Source organism: Callionymus lyra, chromosome 15 (genome assembly GCF_982586985.1).
Source record: "Callionymus lyra chromosome 15, fCalLyr1.hap1.1, whole genome shotgun sequence".
Classification (NCBI taxonomy): domain Eukaryota; kingdom Metazoa; phylum Chordata; class Actinopteri; order Syngnathiformes; family Callionymidae; genus Callionymus; species Callionymus lyra.
In genome coordinates this window covers 20,073,181-20,084,697 of record NC_141832.1, presented here as the reverse complement: position 1 = coordinate 20,084,697, position 11,517 = coordinate 20,073,181, and the positions used below count along the sequence as shown (strand labels likewise).

Sequence of the window (11,517 nt, the reverse complement as noted above, 5' to 3'; positions counted from 1 at the left end):
ATATCAATCCTCGTTTAATTTCCATAGTTGATATTTATTTATACTTATAATATAATTGTTAAGCGTTTCTGGCAGAAATAATGCGGAAGCAAACTTCTCCAGAAAATATTTTCCTGGTGAGAGGAGGATGTTGTGGATGTTGTGGATTTTTTCGGAGGAACCAAGCGACCAATCACAATTCACCATATCCTCCCAACCAATCGCATTTCGAACGAAGGCCAACACAAGCCAATCAGCAGAGCCGTTGCTGTGACGCATCACAGTCAGCTGTTTTCTTATTTTGCTGCTTTTCCTCCTGGTTCCGAGCTGCTGGATCCGAGTGGATTTAAGGACAAAGTAACCCCGGGGGTGACTCTTGTAATCGCTGTGAAGCTCGACTCCGGTCCGGGCTCTGAACCCACACGACAGTTTGATCCACAAATTCTGCCGCATTGGAGCCGTCTGCCGCCGACATCGAGCCGAACGGTCGAGCCGATCCCAGGCCTCCAAGTCAGGGCGGAGGGAGGGAAGGAGGTCGCTGGGGATCGGGATGGAGGCTGCGGAGGGAGCGGGCGGGCCTGGAGGACCCGACGGACCGGGGACCCCGTTTGGCTGCGCCTCGTTCAACCAGGACTCCACGTAAGCAAAACACACACCAGCCTGCGGAAGTGACTTCACACAAAGCGTCTCCTCTGTTGACAAAACACATCAGTGGAGATGTTTAAATGTTATATATTTCAAAGTAACATCGAGTTATTTACAGTTTGTTCATTTTAGAGCATTTGATAAAACGAGTTTCTAGATCTGCCTCTGTCTTCTCTGGACGTCAGGAATGATACATACCACAAAGGTAGCAGTATTTCCCGGGTCAAGGGTCATTCCTCAGGTATCCTACTGAGAGATGTGCCAAGAAAACCACTGAAGGATGGAGACCAGTGCATATGTTCACTAGATAACTACTGTAGGTTCCCCTTTGACTTAAATATAACTTATTTTTAATGAATCAACACTGTCTAAATTAGTTTGAAAACAGAGAATATATCCAGTAATTTAGTCATCAAGTATTTTACTGAAAATATAATCAAGTAATCCAATTACTCATATTTGTAGATAGTTAAAGACGATTACAAATAAATGAGAGAAAATATGATTTTAATTTCACAATTATTTGACAATTGGCTTCTTTTTTTACTGATTTAAAGTTTCATTTATCAAAAGGTTTTAATTTCACACTCATGTTTTCTAATGTTTTATTTAAATAAGCTTACTTAAGTCAACAATTACTCACCCATTGTCAGCTGTGGAATAAAAACAATTTAATGAAAATCTTGATTCATAACATATTTCCTGTGTTGTTTTTACTGCTGAGCAACTAAAAAAGGTTTGAATATATTATAATAAGATCACTCCTCTTTTTATTTGAGTCAGTTTACATACATTTTCTGGTTGGCTTTTTTTTGTGAGAAGCAGTTAGTTTCCCAATACAAGAATGTCTCAATAGAAGCATCACATTAACTCACTTTACCTTGTGACGATGCACATTATTGACAGGTTTTGTAATCGACTGTTGTGAAAGTCTGATGTCTCTTGTGGCAGTTAAGATATTACACCTTCTTGAAAACTATAATTATATCTTCTCCCTCCCTGTGAAAACTATCACTTATGTCTATAAATGGCAGGAAAGGCAGGAGCAGCTGGGCTTTGAAAATGTTAAACAGGATTAGACAGGACTGGAATGTTCCATCTTTTCATTATGAAGATCGAGGTCCCAGTAGTTCTGGAGACTTGTGTGTTGTGATTGAGCTAGACCGGGTCAGTGCTGAGCCAGCAGTTACAGGTGTTTACCGTTCATTTGTTTGTTTGAGTCAATTTGAGTTCAAAGGAGGTCTAAACAAATTGACCAGGACAGTTTGAGTAATATGTAGAAGTTTCATGGAATTTACCCAGTATTCGTTACAGAGTTTATTCTCGGATAATCATCTGACTTTAGATCCAATATCCTCGTATATTGCTGGTATACTCGTTCCATCAAACAGCTGAAGTTAAGAGACCTTGACTTCCCTCTGACTGTCATTTTATGAAGGAAAAGCAAGAATACAAGGGTCTGATCCATAAGGAAATGTATTTGATGGGAAAGTAAGATAAAAAAAGTAAATTAACCATCAACACATATTACAATAACAAACAACATCTAAAATAAAAGTTTGTTCTCTGTGTGTTTTGTTTTATAAATATCATTATTTATTCTTTAACTGATTCAATATGATCAATTAACACGTTTAAAAAAAATGTACTGTCTAAAGAGGTTTGGTAAGAATGCAATAAGATCCTCAATAATCTATAAGAAGAATACATATTCATTTGAACTTTGAATTTACAAATAAACTAAAAGCAACTCACAGTTTGCCCACTTTATAATATTTTCTTTTTGTTTAACCTGCAGATGAACTAATGCGTTGCATCTGTGCTTGTGTGTTGCAGGTCACTGGCTTTGGGAACCAAAAATGGCTTCAAACTGTTTTCTCTGACCTCGGTGGAGCAACTGGACTGCATACATGAGAGTGGTCAGTATGGATCTCAAAGACACATATGTGACATTATAATGTTGAGCAAATCATACCACAAGGATGAATAAGGCCACTGGAGTTAGATTGACAGAAGTATTCTCTGATACTCGACACACAAGTCTAACTGTAATGATGTAATCGTGATCCGAGCTGAAAAGTAATAATAGACACTGATGATTCATGACTAGACGGAGACAGTCAGTAATTATGTTGATGTGATTGGCTGTCGTCAGAGAACGATGACTCAGATATTTCCACTTTAAAGAAGACAAAGTTTATTTTGATTTGAAACTGGAACTTGTTATTAAATCTTTTCTCGGCCTCTTGGCCTGGACTGCCTTGAAAACTACTTTTATTATGTCATAGTGATTTTTCTTGTTAAACAAAGGTGAAAATAAAATCCATTAAAAAAGAATCTCCGTCATCTGTCGTCTTCCATCAGAGACCCCGGATGTCTACATTGTGGAGCGTCTTTTCTCAAGCAGTCTGGTTGTCGTGGTGAGCGCCAACACGCCGCAGCGAATGAACATCTTCCACTTTAAGAAGGGAACTGAGATTTGCAACTACAGCTACCCCAACAAGATCCTGGCCGTCCGACTCAACCGACAGGTGAGCTCGCAACTAGTGGCCCCCAACCCCTCAAGAAAGATCAAAACAATTTATTTAATTTATCTTCTATTGATTATTACTGTCTTAAAGATGTTTTGTTTTTAAAAAAAAGACAGTATTTAATATTAGCCTGTGACTCTTGACACTCAGAAAAACCCCCGGTAAATAGTCTGTCCATGAATATAACACCTACATCAAAACGGTCCATGGTCCAAAAAAAGGTTAGCGACCCCTGCACCAGATTAGGTCATTTATTAAGTTATTATACTACTTTTGATAGAGGACGATATATCGGAGATAAAATAAGGATTCCTGTTAGAACCTCACTTCTGAAGGAAACAATTGTGAATATGAATGAAAAGTGATCTATTTATCTTGAGTAATTGTGTACTTCACAAACGCACAATGGGTGCACAATATGTTGACATGCTAGTAAGTAACTAGTACAGTTGCCCCTCGCCATATCGGGGTTCACCTTCCGCTGTTTCTGTTTTACAGAGTTGTTTCATTATATTGGTGCATGTGAATTATATTGTAATAAGCTTGTGTCGGGAATGGAAATATTTTTCGTTGTTCAAACTGTTACTAATGTGTGATTTATTTGAACGTCTGACACAACTACCATACTTATTGGGAGGTACACATTTCCGCACTCAGATAACCTATGGTGACAACAAAAGGGTAAAATCTCAAATTGCTGATTGGTTCCTGCTATAAAAAACGTGATCGACAGCTGTGATTGGTTGGCTGGGCGGCAAAGCATCACGGGAGCTGTTCACCGCTTATTGAAAGGGATGACATCTCGTATGCTTTATAAGGTCAAATAAACGTTGTTTACTTTAACGAGTAAAAAATGAAATAGTTACTCATTTGTGGATCTCGTTTACATGTCCATTACAGAGCAGCTAACTAGGGTTCAGGTAATCGTTCCATCCTCTTTACCCTCAACATCTTCGGTAAGACAGTTGTCAACTAGTAGGTGTGTTGGGATTCGTAGCAAGGTTGTTCTTCTAACCAAGATATCAGATAAAAGCTCCTCTATCTTGATCCCATCAGACAGCAAATCATGATTCCACTGAAGCTTAATCATTTAAAACTGCCTTGTAAAAAAAAGGTTTCTTTAAGTTTAAAATAGATGGATTTGTCAAACTCGGCAGAAGTCGACAGAATCAGTGATGAAATGCCATCATCCACACTTTTGCATTAACCCTGACTGTTTTGTCCTTTCAGAGACTTGTGGTTTGTCTTGAAGAGTCCATTTATATTCACAATATCAAAGACATGAAGCTGCTCAAGACCCTCCTGAACACACCACCAAACCCCTCAGGTACTAGAACCCTCAGGCAAAAGTCTAATCTACTAAGATAAGCTCTCATTTTCTTATAAAAGGCTTATTTCTACTGAACCTAAATACTGTATGTCATGTGTTCTAGTTGGTGGATGTATGATAAAACCCATGAATTATTATAATTTCATGGAAGTGGATCAGAATATTAAATAATAACATATCAATGTTCAAATGTTCTTTATTGAAATGTTTTTAAGCAGTGAATTGTTTGTTGAATAATTTCATTCAATAATTTCACCATTGAGAGGTTAATATACGGCACAACAGTATAATGTTTTTTTGTATTGAATTAAAAGAATACGGATGAAAGAATATTGAATTTATATCATTTATATTTTAATTATTGGATGTAGAAAATCCAACTCTATGTATAAAAATGTGTTCATAGAATTCCTACAACATTTAAATGTTAAGTTCAACCATTAAATATTCTGATGGCAGTGATAAACTTCCATACAATTTAAAGGTCAACATAATAACCAGTCTTTCTATTTTCTAGGTCTCTGTGCTCTCTCCATCAGTCATGCCAACTCATACCTGGCATACCCAGGTAGCTCCACTGTGGGAGAGATTGTCATATTTGACGCCAACAGTTTGGTAAACACCAAATTACAATGATCCCTGCATTTCCCTCAGTACCTACGTGTCTCCTCATATGCCTTCCTCTGCTGTTTTAGAGCCCGATGATGACGGTGCCGGCACATGACAGTCCTATCGCTGCTCTGTGCTTCAATGCTGCGACCACCAGACTAGCCAGTGCCTCAGAGCGAGTACGTTTCTCTTCTTATCAGCTGCTCAATCTGGTCATTTATTTAACTAACATGGTCACTCTCCTCTGCAGGGCACAGTCATACGGGTGTTCTCCATTCCTGAGGGTCAGCGTCTCTATGAGTTCAGGCGTGGCATGAAGAGGTCAGAGGTCAAAGACGTTTTTTCAACAAACTAGCGTTGTCCAAGTGAATCTTGACTAAATCGCTTACTGAAATTGATTGACAAGGATTTTGTGTTTCCTTTTGTGTTCACCTCTTCATTGGTTCAGCTTCAGACATTGTACTTGTTTCTGCACCTTTATTAACCCTTGTGTTACCTCTGGGTCAAGGTGACCCGGAGGCCGAAAACAGATGTGTTTGTGGTGTCCCTTGTGTTATCCCTGGGTCAAGGTGAACAACCTCCACCACTGCATATGGATTTATAGATGCCAGGGATAACATAAGGGATACCACAAGCATTTGTTCACGGGTCACTTTTACCCTGAGTTAACACTGACTAGTGACTCATAAAAAATGGAATGCCAATTATTGTACAGAAAAAACTTTTTTCTCAAGCCCAAAATTTGATATTTGACTGCATATTGAATTTTGTCAGTACGTTTCTAGTTTTGTAATAATAATAATTATTATTATAATACGCAAAATTAAAAGCATTTAAATTGTGAGTATTATAATAATATTTAATAATAAAGTTAATATAATAATAACTAAATGTTTTGTTTTAAATCAGATTTTTCTCCTGTACTGTATTTATTCACCATCCAGAAAACAAGGTTATTATGACTTAAAGAAACCTTGATTGATCTCACGGTTCATTCTTATCCTCCATGATGTGTTTGTGTGTGTGTGCAGGTATGTCAACATCAGCTCCCTCTCCTTCAGCCCTGACGGTCAGTACCTTTGTGCGTCCAGCAACACTGAGACCGTACATATCTTCAAACTGGAGCAACAGGGTCAAAGGTAAAGTAACACACTGTGTGTGTATGAACTAAACAACATCCTGCATGTTAACTGAGGTCATCGCTGCTATCAGTTTAGACAGAGAAATTGTCTTCTGTTACTTCTCTTTCGGCTCTTGCTTAATAAAGAACTGATAAGATCGTTTGATGAGGATCCTATATTTTCATTTGTTTTTGATTAATTACTAATTTATCTTAATTGTATAAGCATCTTATTAATCTTTAAAATGTGTCAAATACAAGATAAGTCACCAACACTTTGTCTCAATCACTTAATTCATTTATTCTCACCCCAACACACTCGTACAGCAGTGGAGGAGACGAGAGCGCCACCTGGTCCGGTTACGTGGGGAAGATGTTCTCCGCCGCGAGCAGCTACCTCCCTGCACAGGTGTCGGGCATGATGAGTCAGGACCGGGCCTTCGCCATCGTTCACCTTCTCACCTCCGGCCAGAAGAACGTCTGTGCTCTGACCATGTGAGTGTTTCAGTCTTCACTTGGTTATATTTTTATTTTTTACATTTTCTTTCATGATTGATTTAATTTTAAACATCTAGTAGAACTCTTTAGGTTATTTTTTAACCATGATCTTCACTATGTAACTGTCTGGACATCCTGCCGGTGAGCATGTGAGTGTCCATATGGCCATCAAATTAAGGAAACTATGGGCTTATATTCGTCTCATGAATATGTGTAAATGCAGAGTCTGATCTATACAAAGTCAATGGTGTGCACAGAATGTAAATTAGTATTTGTAACTAGTATTTTGGTCTTTACAAATAAATGTGTATTTGTGAATGTATAGTTTGAATTCGTAAAAAACATATATATAAATGTAACTATATTAAAAACAACATTTTAGTTAATGTTTAAATCTACTCTTGTCAGAGAGGTAAGCAGTGAATGAGTGTTATCACTGATCCATAAATGCTTCTACAAATGTCTTTTTGTTCTGCAAATGAAAAATCATATATTTACAAAAAAGCATCTTTTTGTTACGACCAAAATACCAGGTACAAATAATTTACCTTCATAGACATAAAAACAAATGTGCAAATCATTGACTACTTGAAAATGACCCTATAGCTTTACACATGAGACAAAAATAAGCCCATACAATCTAATGTTTAGATAAAAAATATTTTTTACATTTTGTATAGTGATTGGTTTCATTTTTAATAGTCAGGACTTTTATTTTAATGATTTTCTTCGCAAGTCCACGTGACCATCAAACAATGTAAACAAGCGCACATGCTGTATTTGAAAATGGCGCATGGGGATATTACAGCGTTGCAGTTGCACTTTTCTGACACGAGAGGTCACCAGAAACATTCGTTTCTAAACATTCGCATGGTCCTCATATTTTTACCTAATCTTCTTTCCTGTCTTGAGTCACTGTTGCTTTGATTTTAAATCACTCCATGTGATTTCTTTTTAGGATCCGTAAGCAGCCTCGCTTGTTGGTGGCCACTGCTGATGGGCAGATGTTCATTTACAACATGGATCCACAAGAGGGCGGCGAGTGTGTCCTACTGCAGAAGCACAGGTGTGTTTGCCCCTGAGGTAAAAGTCGCTCGCAACAATATCTATAGACATTTTTTCCCCCCTCTTTTAGGCTTTTCGGTGTCGACGAGGACCAAAGTGACGGGGCAGAGACGGAGAACTCGGAGGCGACAGATTCTCTGGAGGCCTTTCCGTCCTACGCTGCCACCGCGGCTCTACCAGTGTCTGCCCCGAACACTGACCTGCTGACTGGTGAGGAACACGCTTGTGTGGATCAGGTCCGGAGTGTGTCAGTGTGTCGAAATGATGTGTATGACCTCCCCTGACCTGCTGCCGACCTGCCCCTCTCCAGGCTACTCTGAAGACGGAGGCGTGAGGAGCGGGGAGGTGATCCCTGAACACGAGCTCGCCGCTGCCCCCGTGTGTCTGGACGACGAGAACGAGTTTCCCCCTGTGAGCATAACCAAGTGCTGACTGTCGTAGTAGGTGTTTGTCCTTGGCATGCTTCCATGTACACGCTGTAGACCTTCTTAAATAAAGTTTTAAATAATGAGTGACATGACACGTGTAATAAGTGATCTGTCCCGTCAGAGGAAAGGATGAGAACACATTTAAACAGGAGCTTATTTTCTTATGGTTTAAAAATATAAGGGAGCTTCGTCCATTATTACACGATAAGTTCCTTTTTTGACTACGTTATTACAACCCTTTATAAGAAAACAATGTTGACCAGAACCTTAAAAGTGAGACTCGCATTAAAATGTGAAACAACACTGCCCATCTCTCCTTTTTACTCAAATAGAAACAATGATAAAAAACACAAATAATAAGGTAAATTGTCTTAGAAGTTGAATAAATAAAATAGTGTGTGTGTGTGGGTGTGTCTAAGCCTGATTTTAATCAAAGAGGGAGCAGAAGAACCCATAAAAGTACACATTTGTTTATTGTTTATTTCCATAATTTCAGCTCCTTTCAGAAATGTAAAGGCCCTTAGATAACATTGCGTACTCTTCTCTCTCCTCCCCCTTTCTCTTCACAATTATTTGGGTTTTTTGGTTTAAAAAAAAAAAAATAATATACCAAGGCAACCAAAACTATATAAGGTAGTTCAGTAAATTAGATGGATAAATTAAATTAAATTAAATTTTCATTTAGTTTTAATGATATCTTTCCATCCACTGCCGCTGTCATGTCATTCACTCATCCTAGTTGTGTGTTATTTTTGCTCAGAAGCTCAGATTGATCAATCCTACTAACCGGTCGTGTCTCCGTAGATCAGCTGGTGTCATGACGGAACTGGACGAAAACGCGGGAGAAACTCCTGAGTGGCCGGAGAGAGAAAAACTCTGGCGACAGACAAGAAGAAAAAAAAAAAAAGCAATGGGTGCTATGTATTTTTTATTTATTATATTACTGAGACAAATGTGTCAGAACTAGTTTTAAATAATCAAACAAACAATTGGACTCCATAGTTGTGACCTAATGTTACGTAATGACACAACAAACGGTACTTCTTGTTGCCCAAATATTTTCCACATGTGTTGATTCTTATTGGATGCATGTTGATGCATATATATATATATATATATATATATATATTTATATATATATACATGTTCAAGCTATATTACTTGATAAACATTTATTTTAATTTACTTATTTTAGTAGCATTTATTTGACTTATTATACTTCATGTAACCGTATTCCCCTGTAATAACATGTTTTTACCTCTGGGTGGAGCTCCAGAGCGGTCAGTACTGTATATATATGTGTGTGTGCCTGTTGTCATTTGTAACGCGACTGTTCTGTTCACTGCACAAGACCAAAATAGAAGTGACTGAAAATAAATGAAGAGATTGTGAGGATCAAGTCGATCTGTCTGGTTTCGCTCAGGTCAAGAGGTCAAGTGACTGCAGGTGTGACATTTGCATGTAGTTGCATAAGCAGGTCAGCGACGGGTCAGATATGGCATGTTTATGGCAACAGACATTATCCTGGAGAAAATTTCCGACCCACATCTATACAATCTGAACCATTAGTAAAGAGTACAAAAAGTCTCAGGACTTTTCAGAAAAGCTTTGATCCAGATGATATTTTGAGTGTTTGTTGGTGGAGCTTCTGTCCTCAGGTGCTGATAGATCTGCTGACCTGCTGAGAAAAAAAGCAAGTTTGTTGTTCGGAGCAACAGCGTGTTAGATCAGATCTGAGATCAGTGGAAGGCTCCCCACTGTTCTTCTTCTGCTCTGGTTCTCTTCTCACGATCTGACCGTGACTCAGATGTTTGTCACACAAACAAAGATGTTTGTGATACAGCTGGTGTTTAAGTCTGGTGGTTTGATGGCAGAAGAGATGGAGACTCGGGAAGATCTGAGCAACAGTGGTTGGTGGAAGATATTTATGGTCTGGATTACCTGAAATTATGATGAGTCACACTTTAGTCTGGAAGGTATTTCCTCTCTGGTCCAGTCAGACTTGGTTTATCGACTTCCTGTATGACGGCAGAGTTAAAACATCCACGTTGCTAACGCACACAGACTTCTTCTCTTCCTCTTCTTCTTTTTCTCTTCTTCTGTTCTTAACCCTTTCTTCTTCTTCTCTTCTTAACCTTTTCTTCTTCTTCTTCTTCTCTTCTACTTCTCATTTCTTCCCTTCTTTTTCTTTTCTTCATCTCTTCCTTTTCTCTTCTTCATCTCTTCTTTTTCTGTTCTTTTTCTGTTCTTCTGCTTCTCTTCTCTCTTATCCTTCCTAATCCTTTTTATTATTACTAGTTCCATACTCGTACATTCTATCCCAACTTTTATTTTAACCCTTGTGTTACTTAGGGTCAAGATGATCTAAAGGCCCCAAAAACAAACGTGTTTGAGGTATCCTTTGTGTTGTCTCTAGGTCAAGGTGAACGACCTCCACCACTGCATATGTATCTATTGAAGTCAGGGAGGTACCAAACACGTTTTTTCTCGGGCCTTCGGGTCATCTTGACCCTGGAATAACACAAGGTTTGGGCAATGTTATGTTTTTTTTCTCAATCAATTAAATGTCAGTTTCAAAGTAAAGCATTTTGCTTTAATGAATATCTACTGAACTTAAATGTAGTTATTTCATATTTTCATTTTCATCTTTGCCCTTTTTTATATTTTACTATTTATATTTCCAGTACATAAGAATGAAGCACCACAGCCACGGGCGCCACCTTTGCCTCTGTTTAACCGACTTCTATAGCAGGTTCTTAATGTAGTTTCAAGTGTCTTCAAAGTATATTTATACTTGATTCGTCTCAGAAAGATTTTTTCCTTGTACGTATTTAAAGATCTGTGCTAGAAATCTTTAAATACATTAAGTAGCACATTAAAGAAACAGGTTTATTTTTACCTTCTTAAAAACACATTTTAAGTCTATTTTGCCAAGTTTTATGACGTGAAAACAAGTAGTGGCCACTACACAGGAACTTCACGGACAGAAAATAATATAAAACATTGACAGTATCTAAGAACTACCTTTGACACCTCATGATATTTTCATTTGACTCGTGATCTTTTCATCAAAAAAGTTATATTTAACTTTCTTTTTTTTCTCTGATGCAGCAAGAGACACAGGACAGTTGCCTCCAGTTATCTCAGGGTCAAGGTGACCCGGAGGCCTGTAAACACATGACATTGTTCCTTTGTGTTGTTCCAAATATTTACCTCACAGTCCCTTTAAAAGTCAATGTTTGTGACCTCTGACCCTGAACACAACATGCAGTCCAGTCTGTGTGTATCTGTTGTCGTGTACATTTCTTTATC

The 11,517-nt window shown here is 38.2% G+C and overlaps 1 protein-coding gene across 2 annotated transcripts; it reads left to right on the top strand.

Moving 5' to 3' along the window:
- The first annotated feature begins 283 nt into the window (after positions 1-283).
- Positions 284-9,599, top strand: wipi1 (WD repeat domain, phosphoinositide interacting 1). 2 transcript variants are annotated; one of them, XM_087809878.1, is made up of 13 exons: positions 284-618; positions 2,461-2,543; positions 2,989-3,155; positions 4,386-4,482; positions 5,003-5,100; positions 5,181-5,273; positions 5,345-5,415; positions 6,126-6,233; positions 6,545-6,709; positions 7,671-7,778; positions 7,848-7,987; positions 8,088-8,188; positions 9,010-9,599. In XM_087809878.1, the coding sequence occupies exons 1-13, from the start codon at positions 530-532 to the stop codon at positions 9,058-9,060; spliced, it is 1,371 nt and encodes a 456-aa protein (XP_087666004.1). In that variant the 5' UTR covers positions 284-529; the 3' UTR covers positions 9,061-9,599. The 2 variants fall into 2 exon arrangements, with proteins under 2 accessions (XP_087666004.1, XP_087666003.1); XM_087809877.1 differs by having other exon boundaries at positions 6,542-6,709.
- Positions 9,600-11,517: the final 1,918 nt, after the last annotated feature.